Source organism: Perognathus longimembris, chromosome 24 (genome assembly GCF_023159225.1).
Source record: "Perognathus longimembris pacificus isolate PPM17 chromosome 24, ASM2315922v1, whole genome shotgun sequence".
Classification (NCBI taxonomy): Eukaryota; Metazoa; Chordata; class Mammalia; order Rodentia; family Heteromyidae; genus Perognathus; species Perognathus longimembris.
In genome coordinates, this window is record NC_063184.1 from 13,617,435 (window position 1) to 13,638,166 (window position 20,732).

General features: G+C 38.4%; 1 protein-coding gene across 1 annotated transcript in view; it reads left to right on the forward strand.

Annotated features, from left to right (window-relative positions):
• Col25a1 (collagen type XXV alpha 1 chain) overlaps window positions 1–20,732 on the forward strand; it is a 400,930-nt gene that overhangs the window by 330,942 nt on the left and 49,256 nt on the right. Inside the window, exons 13-18 of the mRNA XM_048333577.1 lie at window positions 327–380; window positions 2,955–2,981; window positions 6,060–6,104; window positions 12,903–12,935; window positions 13,487–13,522; window positions 18,298–18,342. Coding sequence (XP_048189534.1) covers window positions 327–380; window positions 2,955–2,981; window positions 6,060–6,104; window positions 12,903–12,935; window positions 13,487–13,522; window positions 18,298–18,342 — 240 coding nt within the window. The remainder of the gene's footprint in view (window positions 1–326; window positions 381–2,954; window positions 2,982–6,059; window positions 6,105–12,902; window positions 12,936–13,486; window positions 13,523–18,297; window positions 18,343–20,732) is intronic.

Genomic DNA, 20,732 nt, shown 5'->3' on the forward strand with positions numbered 1-20,732 from the left:
TTTCTGAGTTGATGTGAAAACCTTCCTTCAGATGTCTTATTATCAAGTGCCTTGTATTCATTCCACAATACTTATGTGATGCTTTCAGTAGGCCTAGTATCAAAATCTTCTCTAGTAAGTTATTTTACCTTTCTTAATGATGATTGGCACATAGAAAATTAACCCTGTACTCTGTAGCATGAAATTTAGGCCCATACATCGATCATGTAGCATTTATATGAATAGTCACTTGCCCTCTCTACTTCTAGATCATTATTGGATGATCACCTCTGGTTGTCCATGTGATGGATAGTTTTAACTTAGTTGTAATTACTTTTTGTTTTGAGGGTGAGCCTGGGTTGCCTGGAGAAGCAGGACAGAATGGACTTCCGGGACTGAAGGTCAGTATAAATAGAGCCATGCAGAACCATTCATCAAAGAGCTTTCCTTGCCATGGTAAGCTCATCTAACGTTTTAATATCCCATTGGTTTCACTTGAATGGAATTTTTGTCAATAGTGTAATAATATGTTACAGTAGAGAACTTTGTGACTAAGTAATAAATTATTTTTATGATCCTCATTAAGTATTAAAAGTATAGAAAAAAAGAAACAGGCCATGATTGTCTACAATACTTCTTTTGCAACAATGAAATAATATAAGAATGTTATCTTAAGACTGGCTCAAAGTGACTATTGCCAGCACATGCATGGTAAGCCTAGCTACTTAAAAGAGACTGATATCTGAGGACTGAGGTTTGAAACCAGCCAGGCAGAGTAGTCTGTGAGACCCCCCCCCAGCTCCCAATTAACCAGCAAAAACACTGGACTGGAAATATGGCTCAAGTGGTAGAGTGCCAGTCATGAGCAGATTGTGAAGTCTAAAGGTAAACCCCAGTACCAACACTCTCTCTCTCTCACACTCTCTCTCTCTCATGTTACTTCTTAAATGAGCATGTGAATATGGGATTATATCCATTCTGCCTAAAATGTACATATTCTAGGCCTCACCCTAGATCAGGTTCATCCTGCCCGGATAGCTGTTCCTCAAGACTTAGACAGCTTCACCCTCCACACAGCATAACCCGTTAGTCAGATGAAGAGCAGAATAGAGCTCTGGCATGTTTAAAATTTTAAAATGGATGTAGTCACAATTACTAAATAGGGAAAAAATGTAATGACTTTAGAAGGAGGGTTACACAGTTTCTATGTTTCTTGAAGAGCAAATGAATCTGTTACATATAAAAAAGATTGGTGACAGTTTAGTTTAAACCAAACAGGCAAACAAATCTCAAGTCCTTTGATGACTGAACATCCCTTGAAGTAGAAAACGAATGTCTAATCCCATCAGCTGTGCTGGTGCATATTCGCACCCACAGATGTCTGTCAGCTGATTTTACACATCCATGTCAGTTGACAGGCGCCTAGGACAGGCCTGAAAAAAAAAAACCAGTATAAACCTGTCCTTTGTCCTTCAAGAAAAGAAAGAAAATATTCCTCCTGGAACTCTAGCCATTTTTCCCTCTCCTTCCCTCTCTTACTCCATGCTAAGAAGCCAAATGATGGGAGCTAATATTTAATGCATAGTCATGATGCTGTTCTTAGGTTGCCTAGCAACTGGACCATCAGGATGGATGTTGAGCAGTGAACATGGCCAGAAATGCAGAAGGCTGAGAGACTCAAGTTGCTTTTCAGAGAATGAAGAGTTTTGTTTCCAGAATGATTTCTAGAATGGGCTTTTTTTTAAAGCCTACAATAATTGCCCTAAGGCCAACTAAGTATTCTGGTTTCATGGCAACTGTCAAGCTTTTCATTAGAAAATATCATAATGCATATGATGCATTATGGAACTTTTACTCTCCACCTTCTGTCCTGTCCTGAATAAACTATAAGTGAAATACTTTTCAAAGCGGACTTTTGAATTTTTGTTGTCATGCTTTCCTGGTCTATTTTTCTTGTGGTGCTCACATTCAAACCCAGAGTGTTGCACCTGCAAAGCAAGCTCTACCACTGAACTATACATCTGCAGTCCTTGATTTTTGAAACCGATTCTTGCTATGTATCCCAAGCTGGCCTCAAACTTGTAATCTTCCTGCCTTTATCTCCTGGGTACTGGGATTATAGCCATGTACTATCATATCTGCCTCCTGACTATTACTTTGAGCAAAGAGCATTTCTTCTAAATGCACTGAACATTTGCACCTTTCTGGTATCCTTGCTGGGGGTCTTAAACACTTTCTAAAATATAGATGGTGGAGAATATACTGGTTACCAACAGTTCAAGTTCATGAGATCAGTGGAGGGATCTTAGTTCCAGAATGAATATTTAGAGGCTGGGAATATAGCCTAGTGGTAAAGTGCTTGCCTCATATACATGAAGCCCTAGGTTCAATTCCTCAGCACCACATATATAGAAAAAGATGGATGTGGTGCTGTGGCTCAAGTGGTAGAGTGCTAGCCTTGAGCAAAAAGAAGCCAGGGACAGTGCTCAGGCCCTGAGTTCAAACCCCAGGACTGGCAAAAAAAAAAAAAAGAAAAAAAAAGAATGAATGTTTATGGTCATATTAGAGGATTTCATATCCCTGAAATAATCTGTACATCAGGGTATGCTTTTAATAAGAGGCTTTGGGGAAGGACATGCTAGCTTACCTTGTTGATCTTGAGTTTGGACAGAATAAAAAAAAGTAGATTCAGGAAGCCTCTCCAGATACTGAATTACCACTTACTGTTATTCCTCAAGGCCTAACCAGTTCCTGTGGAACATCTTCATAATTCTGTACACGTTTTTAGATTTGTATACATACCCAGTTTGTCTGAAAACTCAACTTCTTTGTTTTCACATAGAAACTATAGCCCAAATCAAAAAGCTAAGCACAGTTCACCTAGCCTCTTCAAGTATCTCATTTGTTTGATGTTTCCTAATGAGGTGTTTTATAACTTAAATTTAAGCTCACCCAATCTCTGTTCTTTTGCTCAGGGAGAACCTGGAGAACAAGGTGAAAAGGTAAGATTCTGTGTGTATTTATGTTCTTAACTTCAAAGAGTTACCCAAACTAAGCTAGGTGGATGGATGGATAGATGGATGGGATGAGTGGATTGGATAGATAGATGGAGCAGAACAATGACCATGTTCATTTGTGTGTCTTCCAAACTGTTGATTTGTGAAAGAATAGTGTAATTCTTAGATATAGACAAGATTTTGCCTTAAAAGGTTTAAAGATACAGAGGAAAATGGAGCAAACTTAAACATTCTGTGTCTAACTTTTGAAATTTTCCAAAAATCCTTAAGCCAGCAAAAAATCTCAGTTCTCCTCAATCAGTGATGCCATTCCAATACTCGCCTAAGCATCTACTTGTCTGTCTACCACTTCTCGTGTCACTGGGTTAAAGGGATACAGATGTTACCTGAAGCAATTACCTAATGTTGCCCCACAAAGAATTCCCATAAAAACGAGAACAAGAAACAAAAGGAAAAGCAGAATGTTGCATGTTACATTGCTCTCAGGCTCCTTCCTCGCTACTTTAGGCCTATCCTGATTCCTTTTAGTCTCTCAGTTCATGTGGTGGTACTTATCTTACTGGTTTCTTGTTGCTTACTTTAATAGTGTTTGAGAGTTTGCTAGCCCATTTAGAAATGACCGAGATACTACCTCATCATGCTCTCCCCAAAATGATTGGATCTTTCTGACATAGCAATATCATAACTCTTATTCCACAAAGATATTCATCTAAGGATCAAGCAAGAAGTTTCCCATGTACTGTATTTCTCAGCATCGTAAAGCAAAAGGGATAAAGGAGAACTTATTTAAATAGAATAGTAAAATATAGAGTTATAAAAGTCAGTTTCATAAAGGGATATCTCTGTTGAGCCCTTCACTTTACAACCACTTTGAGCCAACTTTCCTAATAAGGACTTTTTTCCTTTTGTTCTTCTGTTTTTTGTTTTGTTTTGTTTTATTGGTGGCACTGGGTTTTGAACTTAGGACCTTATGACACTTGCTAGACAGGTTCTGTACTTGAGATATATCCCAGCCTGTCTTTGCTTTAGCTATTTTTTTACATAAGGTCTTTTTCCCCCCTTGGGCTGGCCTACACTTCCCATGTAGTTGGGATTATATTCATGTGCCACCAGGCCAAGCTTATTTGCTGAGAAAGAGTCTCACTATCTCCCAGGCTCTCCGGCTGGCCTTAAACCATGGCCCTCATAACCTCTGCATCCTGAGCAGCTGGAATTATGGATGTGAGCTTTCATACCTGGTCTAATAAGCCAAGCAAATGTTAGTCTTTTGTGTGCTAGTCCTGGGGCTTGAACTCTAGGTCTGGGCACTGTCCTTGAGCAGAGTTAACACTCTGTTACTTGAGCCACAGCTCCACTTCCATCTTTTTGCTGGTTAATTAGAGATAGAGAATCTCATGGATGTGCCTGCCCAGGCTGGCTTGGAACTGTAATCCTCAGATCTCAGCCTCCTGAGTAACTACAACTACAAGCATAAGCTACCATGGCTTACTGACCAGTATCCATCACCCCAGACAAATGACTGAGCAGGGTACCTTCACGCTTGTTTGAAACAGTGAAGAAAAATGAAAAGAAAACAGTGAAAGTCTCCTGCCACTTGTCTCTCCCAAGAAATGAGTTTCTCTGTTTTAAGAAGCTTTGTACAATGCTATGAAGTGAATTCTTCTGAGAGGAGCATTGCAGCCTGTGGAATATATGTACCATCATGCACTGTTCCTACTAATAGTCAGCAAGAACACCTTTGAGGTGTTCTAATTGTTGTCTACACAGTCTGTAACTTCTTATCATTGCATGATGTATTTCTACCCTGACATTCCACAAGAGAAACGTAAAGCAAAGAGAATTTCCTTTGCCCAATGAGTACCAGATTCAGACTCTGTCTTTCTGACTCCAAATGCCATATTTCTACTCTACTAGGCTGTGAGGCTTACATTAAAGAGTCCAGAATTGAAGGGGTCAAGGCCTGGATAATAAGTAAAAAGCTCTGCCCTAAGATGCATTGCTTTGTGAGTGAAAGCGCAAACATAAGAATTCTCAAAAATAACAAGCATTACGTTCCTAAACTCGTTGTACTATGACACAGGGAGAAGGTTTTCTAATAAAATTCACAAATTCAAACCATACCCCGACAAAAATAAATGTTCAATCCACAGTCTTCACTATGAATATTGAGTCTCTGGAGACTTGAGATGGGTTTGAAAACAGGGATTTGTTCAGATAAAAAGGAAATAAGAAGCTAGGTTCCAGTGGCTCACACTTTTCATCCCAGCTTCTCAGGAGGCTGAGATCTAAGGATCACAGTTCAAAACCAGCTCAATTTTTTTTAAAGCCTGAGAGATTCCTATCTCCAATTAACCATCAAAAAGTTGGATGTGGACCTGTGGCTCAAATGGTAGAATATGAAACTTGAGCAGAAAAAGACTAAGGGACATTGCTCAAGGCCTGAGTTCAAGCCCCACTACTGGTAGAAAAGGAGAGGGAGGAAGAACTGAGAGGGCAGAGGCTTAGGTGGACAAGTGTGGCATGAAGAAGAACACGGAGGTGGTAAACAAGAGTCACAGAGGGACTGTTGGGACAAAGTCTTTATACGGAGGAGAAAAGAAAGGAGGCTTCAATATCGAAATGAGTGGTTGCAAGAGACACATTATGGATTTGTTCATGGTGTGGTTTAAGATGCTTCATCCAGGGGCTGGGGATATAGCCTAGTGGCAAGAGTGCCTGCCTCGGATACACGAGGCCCTAGGTTCGATTCCCCAGCACCACATATACAGAAAACGGCCCAGGCGCTGTGGCTCAAGTGGCAGAGTGCTAGCCTTGAGCGGGAAGAAGCCAGGGACAGTGCTCAGGCCCTGAGTCCAAGGCCCAGGACTGGCAAAAAAAAAAAGATGCTTCATCCATGTTCAGTGTCATAAAATTAATTGCATTGGTATCTAGCAGCTGATCAAGGGAAGGTACATTAGCAGCAGATTGTGATGGATGTGTTTGGAAGGAAACTTAATTTTTTTAAGCCGCATTGCTTAATGCCCCCTATATACTTGACATGTGTCATTCTTCCCCTCTGCTCAGGGAGATGCTGGAGAAAATGGCCCCAAAGGTGAAGCAGGCGAAAAGGTATGGTGTTATGAAATGTGGCAAGGATATTATTTCATCTGCATGAAAGGGTGGGAGGTTTTCGAAGGTTGAATGACTGTATGACAAGGTAATATGATAATTCTCCCAAGATCAGAAAACTTGTAACAAAAAGTGATTGTTGCACATTCTATTTACATACTGGTGTATTTTGAAAGGGCTCTATGAAAAGTTTTTGAAAATGTGTGATTAGTTTCCAGAAACGCCTTTTCAAGGAGTAAAAACACTTAATTTGTCCCTGAGACGCTCCATTCATATGCAGGGATATGAAAATAGAGTTCCTTAAGTGTTACATGTCTCAGTTTTAGGAAAAAACATCAAAGAATGGAGGTGAGACTTAAGTCTGTTCATAAGTTAATGTCACTTGATAAGAGCCTTAAACACAGACTTTTTTTGGTGTGTGTATATGTGGTTAGTTGGATATGAGAGTCTTCCTTGGGCTGGCTTTGAACCCTGATCTTCAGATCTGAGACTACTGAGTAGGTAGGATTACAGGCATGAGCCACCCATGCCCCAACCTTTAATGTGGGTTTGAAATTTTGCTGCCTTGAAATCCAGTAAATCTGGTATTTTGTAACTCTTGTGTTCTGTCTCCCCATGCCTTGGCTTTTGAACTCTGATCAGCATAGTAGTACAGGGGGCTTCCTGCTTCTTCACACCTGCTTCTTGCCTTGTCCCACACCCAAACCCCCTCATAAATTATCAGTGTAACTTCTGTTTGAATTTCTACTTCGGCATTTATGATGTAGGAAGGCTATTTTACTATGTAAGAACAAATTGGATAAGAAATGTACTCTCTGCCTTATATATGAAACTGTAACCCCTCTGTACTTCACTTTGACAATAAAGAAAAAAGTAATATACAAATAAAAAAGAATTAGGTCAAAAATCTCTTCAGAAACTGAACATAAAATAGAGTCAGATGGATTTTAATATAAGTCAAACTGAGTGAAGAGGGATAAGGAAAGAGTTATTCATCTAGATGTGCAGTTGAGAATGAGACTATCCCAGATAGTGCAGATGGATAATGGTTAATCATAGAAACAGGCCCACAACATAAAAAGAAATTTATTTTTCTCCTCATAAATATTAATAGAAATATGGCATGGGAATGGGGATGAATTAATGTCACTAAGTAGCAATTCTTTTGTATTTGACGAATGATGTAGGAACTAGAGTGATTCTCCGTTTCTGGCTAACCAGGACTGCTTAATGACCACTTTTGACATTGGGGATCAGATACTTCTTTGTTCCTGGGGCCGTCCAGTGTTTAGAGTTATTCATGGCCTATGAGTCTCTAGTGACATCCCTGAATGGTGACTGACAACAAAACCCATCTCTAGGCACTGTCAAACATTCCCTGGGGGACAAAAATCAATCCAAGGTAAAACCAGAAACAGTGGCTCATGCCCATAGTACCAGCTACTTGGAAGGCAGACAACCAGCCTGGACAGAAGTTTTCAAGATTTATCTCAACCCCTGTTTTCCTGGCTCATGAGGAAGTACAAGTAGTAAGATCAAAGCTCACGCCAGCCCAGCCTAGCAAGACCAAACCTGAAGGACAAAAATCAATGCAAAAAGAGCTGGAGATGTGGTTCAAATACCAGAGAGACTGCCTAACAAAGCACAAGGCTCTGAATTCAATCCTTAGTACTGAAAAAACAAAAATCACTCCCTTTGAGCAGCACTGCTGCAGATCTCTTGTACTTTTTGGCCAAATTTAAGTATTAGGCTGCAATCAAATATGACATGAAAATGTTTAATTCAGTATCAAGAACACACTGGAGATCGAAGCATCGCCTGCACCTCTGAGTGTCACAATTGAAAACCCTAAATATATAAACCCACAGCATGTTGTACTTGGCTTTTCTTGTTTTTATGGAAAAGCAGAAGTCAGCCAACTTTTTCTCTAAAGAACCAGAAAATAAATATTTTAGGTTTTGTGGGCCATATGGTCTCTGTCACAGTCCCTCAGTTCTGCGGCTACAGCGTGAACACATGAGCAGAAAAACATGTAAACAAACAAGTGTGGCATAGTTCCAGGGAAACATAATTTCCGGACAGAGAAATTTTGATCTCATGTAATTTTCATGTGTCATGAAATATTATTGTTATTTTGATTTTTTTCCGAACCATTTAAAAATGTGAACAGTATTTTGGCTCCTAAGCCTTACAGATGGTCAGTATTGGGCCACAGTTGGCTAACCTCTGCATAAAAAGAAGAAAGGAAATGTTTGCTACAGAGGGCAATTTCTTCAAGAACATTTTTTAACTAAAAAATAATATATATGGTGTATATATGTGTGTATATATATGTATGTGTGTTTGGATGTATACGTGTGTATAGATATATACATATCTATACACACACACACATATATATATATATATATCAAGTCTGAACTATCCCTATGCAGATGTATAAAGAGCATTTATGCTTTAGAAGATGATATATTTTTAAAGCTTCATTTTGGGGAGGGGAACCTAGGCCAATAATTGTTTTATTTAATCACACATGTTTTGAAATTTAATTTTACAATTTTTTTCTTTGACAATACCAATGAAAATCTCAAAGGCGTACTAGTCTTATTTTATATATTAATGCAAATCATTTGCCATACTGACTCACACATCATAAACTCAATAAATACGAGATTTTCTTACCACATGGAAATTGAAATCAACAAGATTGGTTTTCTTTTTTTATCAAAAATTTTTATTGGTCAACTGAAATTGAGAACAAGAAATGCCTCAGTTAAAACGGAAATCATTTCTATAAACTTTCAATGGATCTAAACAGGGGGTTGTAAATAGGAATCTGTAATGTGTATAATGTGTAATCTGACCTGTTGCATTCATCCCAGGAATGCTGTAATTGGAATATAATTTTTTGATGTGTTTTTTAAACATTTCCTGCTTCTGTCATATAATCTCTTTCCAGCATGTTGGAAACACTTTTTTTGTGGCCTTTGTGTTCAGGATGTGAAACTCATTCATCACTGAGCGAGTTTGAGATGTAAAATCAAAAAATGCTTCTTTGCTGCCATTGATGTATTACATTACGTCATTGAGCGATTCACTTTAATAAGCTTTTTTTTTTTAATTTTTGTTTCCTTTTGATCCAAACTCAGTGCCTTTGGATGGTAAAGCAATCTGAACCTTTCCAGACTGATCATCTGGAATACTGAGGAACTGTAAAACTCACTAGGCTGGGATTTTTTTCTATGGCCAGCAACTGTGCTGCACTGGAGAGATTTAAGAATAACCTGCCAAAGACTCATTTCAAGCATGGGTAGTTACTATGGCTCTTCAGAGTGCTCATTCCACCAGTAAATGGGGACATGGAGTTCTTATTTACTTCCACATGTTTGAATAGTTGAACAGCCTCACCGAATGTTCTGACCATGACATGATTTTTATCTGCTCACACAAGACCTCCACCTTCACTTTGTTGGCATGAATTGTCTGTTTCTTCCTGTTTTTATCTCCTCGTTTCCATCCCTATGAACACACTGCCTTCACCCTTGACATCTTTGATTTGCAACCTCTGGGCCTTTTTATAAGCCACATGACATCTGGATTCATCAAACCAAAGTATCTTCTTTTCTTGAAATTATACCTAGTGGTCTGTCTCAGTGGATGCTCCCACAACAATCAGTGCTGGCTTCCCTAGCCCAGCACGTGCCATTCCTTGCTTAGACACTTGCTGTATGCCCTCTTCCTCCAAACATCACTTCACATCCCCATTTTCTAGCTTCATATATTCCTAAATCCAATCAAACTTGATTTGGAAGTCATTTCCCTGGGGCAGACTCTGGACTGCTTATGTCACTTTATCAGATTTTTAAAGGGAAAGAGTAAGCTCTCAAGCAGTAGTTTTTGTAGTATATGTGTATGTATGTGGGTGTGCATGGAGTGCGTGTTAGTATATGCTTATTGTAAGTGCAGGGCAAGGGTTAGGTTTGTAATTTCATCATTCAGTGTTGTCTGCCCAGCTCCCCTCCATCCACAACATGCCTTAAATATAACTCCTGCTCAATAAACTACGAAATGAATAAATGGCATAGAAACAAGTCACCTCCTTCCTTTTTTTTACATATCCACATGAGCCTTATTAACATGTATATCATTCTCGGTCATATATTGTATTTGAAAATACTCATAGACCAAAACTAAGGAGTGGGCTTGAATAGAACATTGGCAAATCCAGTTCATGTGTCTCAGGTATCTTTTCATAGTATGTCCCCTCCTATGACATCTTATGAAAATTCTTTTTCTAAACCAACTGGCTGGTGAAGCTAAGAGTATATTTAAGACATAGTTGGAGGGCATTTTCCTACTTTAGTCCTGTATTCACTTTCACTTCAGGGAGAGTACGATTATAAACACATACTGTTTTATTTCAACTACTTGGAGCACTATCCTTTAAAATGTTTAACTTATGACTGTCTTCCAGCAGTTCCCTTGCCACTTAAACATTATAAAAATTCCTGGAGATTTCACAGTTCTAAAACTTGTTTTGAAAAGAGAGAGAAATACATACACACACACATATATATACACACACATATATTTTTGTCTGTATGTATACATATATACATATATGTATATATATGTGTGTGTGTGTGTGTGTGTGTGTGTGTGTCTTAGTTGTCTATCAAATGAAACCTCTCAGATTTCCATAAGTAAACTAGTCTTTCAGGAGACTGTCCCTTCCTTCCTTTCCATACCCCTCTCTATGAAAAAGGAAATTTGTTCTACATTCTCATAGAGTGGATTATCTAACCACTTTTCATTAAAATACTGACAAAACATAACCAGTTAATACAAGCAACTTCCTTTTATTTACAAGTTTATGACAACCTTTGCACCATGTTGATGAAAAGGAAATAAGACACTTAATCCTTTTCTTCTTCTAATGGAAAGAACCTGGAAGTAGAATTTGGGGAGTCACCAGATTCACTTAGCTTCAAGTTACTTCCATTCACTCATATATACTAAATGGAAATAGTAATGTCATCTCACCTCACAGGAGATTTGAGGCACAAATAAGATAAAAGAAGAAATTTTGCAATATGAGATTGCTTCTATGAATTCAAAGGCCTTGCTGTGCAAAATATTGCAAACCTCGTTTATTAGTGTTGCTGACTTTCAAACTAAATAGTATTGCTATTAGCCACATTTATTCTTCCCTCCATTTGGAATTCATTTGAATGTTAATAATTGGGAAGAGGAGTATCGTTCTACAGTAAGGCAGTACTTAGTGTCCTTTTTCTTTATTTAGTTGCATTTGACTTTTTCCTTGGGTAATAGCAATTACAGATGTCAAAAGAAATGCACATATGTATGTCTTTCCTCAAGCTAATTTACTATTTCCTTCTTGTGTTTTAACCATTCCATAGGACTTTTCTTTCATTTTGATGTTTGACTGCTGACTATTTAAAATAATTCTGTTTGAGATCTGTTCATTCACGGACATAGCCAGCAGTCACAATGGCCAGGCACTAAGTCAATATAGATCTAGGAATCAGTTCCCATTCGGCTGGCTATCTGTTAGGACAGACACAGAGCGTGCAGGAAATATAAATGTGCGATTACAAAGGGAAGCTATGGGAGACCTGGCCAGCAAATGATGCGATGTGGTGCAGTCAGTTGCGTGTGGGAGGTGGGTAGATGTCAAGCTTTCTTTGACAATGGCAAAGCCATTTAAGCCAGGACCCATAGAAAAAGAAGCTTTCAAGTGTGGAATGGGAGGAAATGAGGGAGGGGGGACAAGTGCCCTGAGGCTCTGTCTGTCTCTAAAGGAGATTGATGAGTGGCGTCTGCACTCCAGAACAAGGAAGCAGACCCGGAAGCTCACAGAGCATTTATACAGATGAGGCAAGCTGAGGAAACCGCAGGCTGAGCCGTCCTCCTGTGACAGTCACTATTTTGCCCAACAGTCTCAAATAACCTTTCTCCTCCTATCATGTTCATGGAATAGAAAGGGCTAGAAGGTGCTCAACAGTCTAGTCCTTTTCTGGCATCATTTGAGAAGTAAGCCGCAGCTCACACTGCCCCTCCATATTCTTTCCTTGGCTCTGTATGCTGCTTTAGAAAGCAATTTGCTGTAGAAATGAAGTCATTCTTCATGGAATCTGGGTGAAACACAGTGCCTTTTCAAAGACCAGATTCTGTCTCCAGACTTTCTCCCAGCATTTACATGCGTCCCTATCACCCATAAGCCATCCATCATCCTGTACCTTGCAGGGACTGCGTTCATATCTGGGGCAGTGCTTCATGGGGGAAAAGAACAGATCTGCTGTCTGGCCTGTTCCAAGCTGGCCTCGTTAACCCTTTGACTTCATCTATTGAACCCTGACTTTCCAAAGACCACAAGGGTCAGAGCAGTCCCTGAAAGTGGTAGCCAGTAATCAATGAATCAATTCTAGAAATAGAGAACACAGAAAATCCCCACTCCCTAAATGATCACGTATTGCTTTGGAATACATTCAGTTAAGGGGAGAAATTTATGTTCACCTAGATCTATTCAGGAATACAGCCTTGCGTATTTTACATTCAAAGTAAATCCCTTGGTTTGAAGAACTGCAATGTTATCTTTCAAATCGTTGCCGTTTTCACAGCTGACATATTGGTACAAGGTCATTTACAGAGCCTAGCTAAGGCCCACTGGTCACAGGGTCCCTTAAAGCATCCATTTTGGTGAAATCCCTCTGAGTGTTTGTGGATGTTTTCTAGTCTCATAACTTGAAACATAATCTCTCTGGGGTTTCTTTGTAGGGTGACCCTGGATCATCTGCTGCAGGAATTAAGGTAACAGCAACTTGTGCTTCTACCATGGAAGTCATAGTTTTGATTTTGTGGGTCTCTTCCCTTTGCCAGCACTGGAAGTTATAGTGCTTTTCCTTTTTTCTGATAGTTGCCTGCCAAACCCAAATAGGTGTATCTAGAAAACTAATGAAGCTTATTTTTTAAAAAATCCGGGTGCTGGTGGCTCATGCCTTGTAATCCTAGCTACTCAGGAGGCTTAGATCGGAGGACCACAGTTCAAAGCCATCCGGGGAGGAAAGTCCATGAGCCTCTTGCCTCCAATTAACCACCAGAAAATGGGACGTGGAGCTGTGGCTCAAAGTGCTCTCCTATCTTGTGGACTTCATGAAAAATATGGATTTTCACATGAGGTATAGTCACAGCAATAAATCGGCCTGTCTAGTGAGATGCAGAGTGAAAAGAATAAGGTGAATAAAGTGCATTTAGAGAGAGGCTGGGCCATCTCTGTGGAACTCCCCAGAGATCCCAGGGTGGGAGTAGGATGAAAAACTCTCACGCAGTTACCTTTCTCATCTTTGGTTTTCTTTTGCCAGGGAGAACCAGGGGAGTCTGGCCGTCCAGGGCAGAAGGTAATGCCTCGGATCCGGTGTGTTCTTGGTACTGCATCAAAGAACCCACTTAATACCTAAGGCCCACTGGGCACATGAAAATGAGTCTTGCTTACTGCTATAGTCTCCCTGCTTTGCATAGTTACTATTACTAGTGGTTTTGCATTTTAAAAGGTCTTGATGCTGACCCATAGCAAAATAGGAAAGCAAACTCTGTCCATGCTTTAGGAACTAAAGTTGACATATACTCAGCTGTTTGAGACTAACCAAGATGAGTTGTGGGAATGCCAACAGCCTAATTTGTATGCTTAAATGTAATCTGCATGCTTCTTTCATGAAAAGAAATTAATATTACTATGCTGTCTCAGTAGATGATGATGCACAGACAGTGCTTTTTTTTAACTTCAGATACCTATCTTCTGATCATTTTATATGACTCTACCTGTGTCATGTTATATTGCATAAAATGAATGATAATGAACTAAACATGAATTAGAGATACCAGCCATAGCAATTTAACCAATCTACACAGACATCAAATGTGTCTATCATTTATGCTTCACTTTGGTCATATCTTAGAGGACTGGCAGTGAATGTGCTTAGTTCCTTTTCTCATCTGAGACTAAGACAGGAAGCAAATGTTAGTGGTTTGTTGTCTGAGTATGTGGCTATTGGTGCCCAGTACACTCAGACTTCAGAAAACAGATGGATTGTAGCTAACAAGGAAATATGGATTCTGCATTAAGTTAAATCACTTACGATCATGGCTCTGCCTTTGTCCAGCAGTGGCTGGGTTATAGACAAATAGGAATAGACAGATGGAATTTACCTCACTTGCACATATAGGTTAAGTCCCATTGTAGTAGTTTGGAACCTAAATTTATGAGTTTTCTGTGTCTGAAGATAGCTTTGTTTTAAATGTCTAGCATTGGAGTGATTTTTACATACTTCCTTCTTTGCTTATTTATATTTATTATTATAATATTTATTGTATTATATTTAGTTTCTTATTTATATTCATTTGCTTAGTTAATACCTATGAGGTCTTCTAATTGTTTTTTAGAAAAAGGTCTTAATCGCAGATGATCTTTGGGTGGGGGGCAGGCCTTAGTCTTTAAAAATTAAAAGCTATATTCAGGGCTGGGAATATGGCCTAGTGGCAAGAGTGCTTGCCTCATAAAAGCTATATTTAAGTTACTTTCCAAATTTGTGATCTACTAAAAGATCTATCTGGCTAAAAACCAGTTATGTTGGTGCATGCCTATAATCCTAGTGCTTAGGAGGCTGAGGCTGATAGATCAAGAGAACTGAGTCTTAAATGGTTTAACAAAATTCTGCCTTAGATCGTTATTTAGAAGTGCAATTTAGGTGGATTCTGGCAGTTTCTGCTTATACAAAGAAACATTGGATTCCCATTGTGTCTCACTACATGTCAGTTTTAAGTGCCATTGAAAGTAGGGATGGATTCATTTACAAACCTACAAGCCCTCCTAGGCTAAAATGTGCCTTAAGATAAACAACATCATTCTCATTAATACTTAGGCCAGATTCTACCCTTGGACACAATATTGTCTTCCCACAGTTATGGGACTTCCTTTAATATTGAGATTTGGCAGTACTTAGCCAAGATGGATTTAAATAAACAACAGCAAGCTGTTTGCTTAAATGAGAAAATGACCCACTGAACTGAATGAACTGGACGCAGGGCTGTCCTCAAGGGCGTTGGCCATATGTTCCTCACCATTGCACAACAGCTCCCTGGGCTTCAACAGCCCAAAGAGGCATTCCCAAAAAAGTATTCAGTACCTCCACATAGCACAAGCCAGGGATGAGCTTTGAAGTTTGATGTCTAGGATAATATCCATAATATAGGAATCCTTTGATTGAATTTGTTCTCTTATAGATTCCACAGTAGTGCGATTGACATGTGATTTGGAGTGTAGATAAAGGCATGCAGAGTGAGTGCATAGATTTATAAAATAGATACCGGGTTTCATTGTGTATTTCTTTCCTGGTTACCCCCTTCTTTATAGTTATGTGTTATAAGCCAAGCATTAATGGCTCATGCCTGTAATCCTTGATACTCAGGAGGCTGAAACCTGAGGATTGTGATTTGAAGCCAGCCCAGGCAGGAAAGTCTGTGAGATGCTTATTTGTAATTATTTATCAAAAAAAATGAAAATGGAAATGGTGCTGTGGCTCCAATGGTAGAACACCAGCCTTGAGCAGAAAAGCTAAGGAACATGCCCAGGCCGAGTTTTTGTGTGGCACACACAAAAATTAATAATGATTGATTAATCATGCATTTTAATTTTAAAGATGTAAGATATCATAACCTATCCGAAGTAAAGTTCCCCTCTGGAAGGCCAGGGCACTGTAACCATGCAAAACAATGGAACATGATGTCCTGATGGGTAGAGTCTCGCAGTGGAGAATGGGGAGGGGAAAGGAAAGAAACAACAAAATGAAAAGCATACTGTATTCCTTGATCAAGTATTCTGTGACTAGAATAACAGGCCAATTCTTAATGGTGACCTAGATCTGGCTGGCTAGTGTGCGTGCACACTTGTGCGTGCACAAGACTAAGCTCCTTAGTCAAGGCTTAGACAAGATGGATAAATGTTTTTTCTTAAATAAGTTAACTGAAAAAAAAAATCTCATAGTTGGAAGATAAGCTTTCATGATATAGAGAATGGTGTAGGAAATGGGTTCCTATAAACATTGAGTTATTCCACCAAGGGTAACATTAAATATGTTAGAATCTTTCACTATGTCAGGTAGTATATGAATAAAATACAAATTTATGAAGGTCAAATTTATTTTAAAAAGTCGAGTAGAATATAAATTTCTGAAGTATTTTTCACTAAAAAGACCTATTACATATGCATACATGTATACAAATATGATATAGTAAAAAGGTAAATGCTAAAGACATCTGTAAGTATTTAATCTACATGATAGCTGGTTGTGCATGCCTATAATACCAGCACATAGGAGACAGAGGCAAGAGAATAATGAGTTCCAGGTTCCAGATCAGCCCAGGTTATATAGTGAATAAGACAAAAAAAATTTAACTCCAGTGTCTTATATAGCTTTCTCACTGTTAGAAAGCATGGCTATATGTTCGTGTATACATGTATATGTAAAAATCTCTTTCCTTAATCACATGATCATTTTAATTGGTGGGAGGAAAAGGAATGATGAGATTTCTCATTGGAAATTAATGTGGCCTGTGTATGTCCACTAGTGATTCAATGTCTCCAAAATGAGGCTGGAGGACTTTTTTCTAAAAACAATGCCAAGTTTTATAAGTTGTATATTCAATTTCACAGTTCTGTTTTTAACCTTTTACTTAAAGTAAAAGAACTTGCAGTGAAATATGTGTGCAAGACCTTTCTACTGGACTGTCTTAGCTGCATTGGTTAGAGGGTAAAAGGGAACAAAAGAAGAGAATCAGATGTAGAATGTTCTGATTGTATAAAGTTTAATATACTTGGACAAATAGTTTTTGAATGGAATAAGAAGCAATTTCCTAAAAACCTTTCTCCCTAGCTTAATCTTGTCTTATTTCTAATGCAAGCATTCCTATACAGTTCGGGAACAGATAGTTTTTCTTTTGCATTCCTGAAGTACCTTTAACAGCAATCATCAAGCAAGTCATTGCTTTTTCTTCCTTTATATAATCACACAATTGAATAAATAATATCTGAAATCATGATGTGCTGATGCCAGTGAAAAGTATGGCTCTTCATAATTTGAAAGTAATAGCATTGGTGGTGAGAAAATCTGGATATTTATAGTGATTTTCCTTATATTAAAGCCTACTGAGCCTTGAAACACACCCCCTTCTCCATTTTATCGCTATTTCCATGTCTTTCAGGCTGGCAGTCATCCCCACTGACTGACCATTAGGAAATGATACGATTTTTAATCTTCAAATGTTATTTCCACAAAAAATTAAATAAATAAAAAGAAGCAGAAATGTCTCCAATCCCAGGACAGATTTTTTTCCTGTAATTTCTTTTTGCTCCTTTAGTGGAATGCAGGAGATTTTCTAAGCAATATAACCTCCTTTGTGTTTAAAATAATGTAGACAATTCCGTGAAAGTGAGGGTTTAGCCCGACTCCAGGGTGTTCGTGCAATATGTACCACTTAATCTCAAACCTGTATTCAGGAACAGCTGCATAGTACCATTAGGCGTAAGCTGCTAAGCAGGGCTGACCCAATGCAACAATTGTCAGAAATGTAGGCTGGAGTTAAGTATAATCTTAACCATTTATTTATCGTCTCATCATTCAGGAATGGAAAGGAAATCTTACTCCTAAGTAAGCAATAATGTTAGTGCATATTGGTGGATTTTTTTTAGAAAACATGACCCTCTGTTCCTACAGCCAACTCTTAATTGTCTGAGGTGAGAGAGAGTTCTGGAGTAGTCAGATGCATTTTTAAACTTCATACATAACTCTCATTTCAGCAAATAGCTCCAACCAGTCATTTACCAAAGGAGCGCTAAAATGCACACGCTCCTTCTCCTTTCATGCCTCCTCCTTGCTTCTGATGAAAGACTAATGGACAGAGAATTGAAGGAAATGTGCCAGATGGCCAACCAATCCCTGAATCAAGAGTTGCCTGAGCACAACCTTATCCCCTTCCTTGAATCATTTAGATCGTCTGTATATATTTATACATGCAGAAAGCATTCAGCGAGGAGCATTTTTCTTTCTCCGTGTTTTTTCCCCAGATACTGTGACTGAGTGACTATCATTCTATAATGCTATGTGATTTTCCTATGTAGGGCGAACCAGGCCTTCCTGGGCTCCCTGGACTTCCGGGAATAAAGGTAAATACTGCGCTCACAGTCTTGATTTCACAGAGCTGTCATTAGGAGAGTTAGCAAATGGGGAGGAGGGGGGAAAGAAAAGTAGAAGGATGATGCCGATCGGTGAAAAGCCCTCAGCTCTCTAAACGTATGAAACGTAGTTAATATGGAGCACAAGTGCTTTAAGTTTGCTCTTGCCAACTGGACCACACAGTTTCTATCATTTAACCTATTGTACTCCTTAAGTACATGTCTATAAATGCCCCTTAAAAGAAACCATGCAAACGTTGTTGAAGTCTGGAATGTCTCCTTACCTTCAATTTTTTTTTTTATTTTATCCCTCAGACCCTATCAGGTCACTGTCCTATTAATCAAACATTAATCAAACATTTGATTCCCACAAAAATGTTTGTAATTCTATTTCCAAAAGTATTAATCATATTACTAATTTGACCCTATACATACAATGTCCTCCTAAACTTTCTATTCATCTTCTGAAAAAAAATTTTTCAAAGCACAGATTAAAACATTGTTTTAAATGTTTCTAAGCTACTTGAAATATTACGAATCTTTCTTAACTAAAGATTTTTCTTACTTTGCAATCGACAAGACTTAAGATCCAAGTGCCCTAGTTGTAATTATTCCTTTAATATCAGTCCCTTGTTTTTTAAATAAACATATGTAAACATAAAAAACTTTACATATTCAACTATTTGGTAAGGTAACATAATTCTAATAAAGCTTAAAATCATTCTCCAGTGGGCATTAGTCCAACCTAAAATTAATCAAATTAAAGCTGTTACTTGAAGTGTAAGGGTTCTACATGCTATTTTATGAAAAGTCATGGTTTTAAAATCAAAGTATTATTAAATTATTGAGTTCCAGATATTATATGGTATCATACATCAAATTTTATGACTATCTTTGGTATGATTAATACACATAGACACTTTTTTAAGTTGACACTCAGAAATTTTGGTACTGGCTTTTTATTTGATGTTTCTAGATTCATATCAAAAAAAAGTTTAAATAGGTCCTTTTACTTTATTGTTCACAAAAAGTCTACTCAGTTTACTACAGGGTCAAAGTCATTTCTTCTTTGCTGTTTACCAAGAATAACATCATAAATTAATATACGATTTCATGTGGTACGGTTAATTTATGCTCATTCCATTGTAACTTCCACATATTAAAAATGACTGGTTTTTTTAATAAACGACTAGATGATCATAAATTTGTAGATGGATGAAAGAAAGTGACATTCAATGTTAATTAAAAAGAACTCGGTGGCATTTTAAATCAGCAAGAGGGCATTTGAAAGGAAGGGCTTGGGAAAGAGCCAGAGTGGAATCCTTGCCAGTTCTCTCATTAGCAGGGCTGTGCCGCTACACGCTGCATTACACACACTGTCACGCTGCATGTACGCACATTGTGTACACGCAGCTCGTGGGTGCCTTGGGCTCTGAAATCTGGTGGTTCCTTCTGAGTTTTAGGCACTGAGAGAGAGCACCTGAAAATGAAGACAGCCATTTTCTCAGAGCAAAGTAAATAAGATATTGACTCCTGAAATTTGTTATCACCATCTTATTTTCATGTTATAATTCCACCATGGCAAACATCCCTTGACAATTTCTTAATCCTCTGTGGAGTAGTCTAAAAGTTTTGAACTTTCTTGCTTTTCTTTTCTGTTTTTGTTCTGAGACTGGGACTTGAACTTGGTGCCTGAAGTCCTTTGCTCATTCATTGGCACTTTACCAACTGAGCCACACCTCCGACCCTTAAACGTTCTCCAATTGAGGCTCCAATTGAGGTGATTTGCCACCTCCAGTAAATGCTTGCGTTCCTATAGCCCTAGGAAACTGCTAGACAGACTTGGTTAAGGTCATGTGTCTCTGATATTTTCTTTGTTTTTCTGCAGCTATTCACAAAAAACTCATCACCCACTAGACATATCTTTCTATATAATGCTCAAGTACTGTTGGATAGCAACCCAGTATTTGATTTAAATCACAAGTTCTAATTTTTGGTTCTTATGCTTTGTCTTCTCTAATTCAATTGAGACAGAAGAATTCTTTAAAATGTAATGTTGGGTGTAAATAAATTAGATTGAAAAGGAGACAACTGAAGAAAATATTACCAGTGAAGCATTAATATCCACTGAATATTCACGATTATAAATGTAGACTTAAATTTTTTATAATTTTGCTGGGCACCGGTGGCTGATGTCTGTATTCCTAACTACTCAGGAGGCTGAAATCTGAGATCACAGTTGGAAGTCAGCCTGGGCAGGAAAGTCTATAAGACTCTTATCTCCAATAAACTAATCAAAAAAGCAGGAAATGGCACTGTGGCTCAAGTGGTAGAGTGCTAGCTTTGAGCTAAAGAAGCTCAGGGACCGAGTCCAGGCCCAG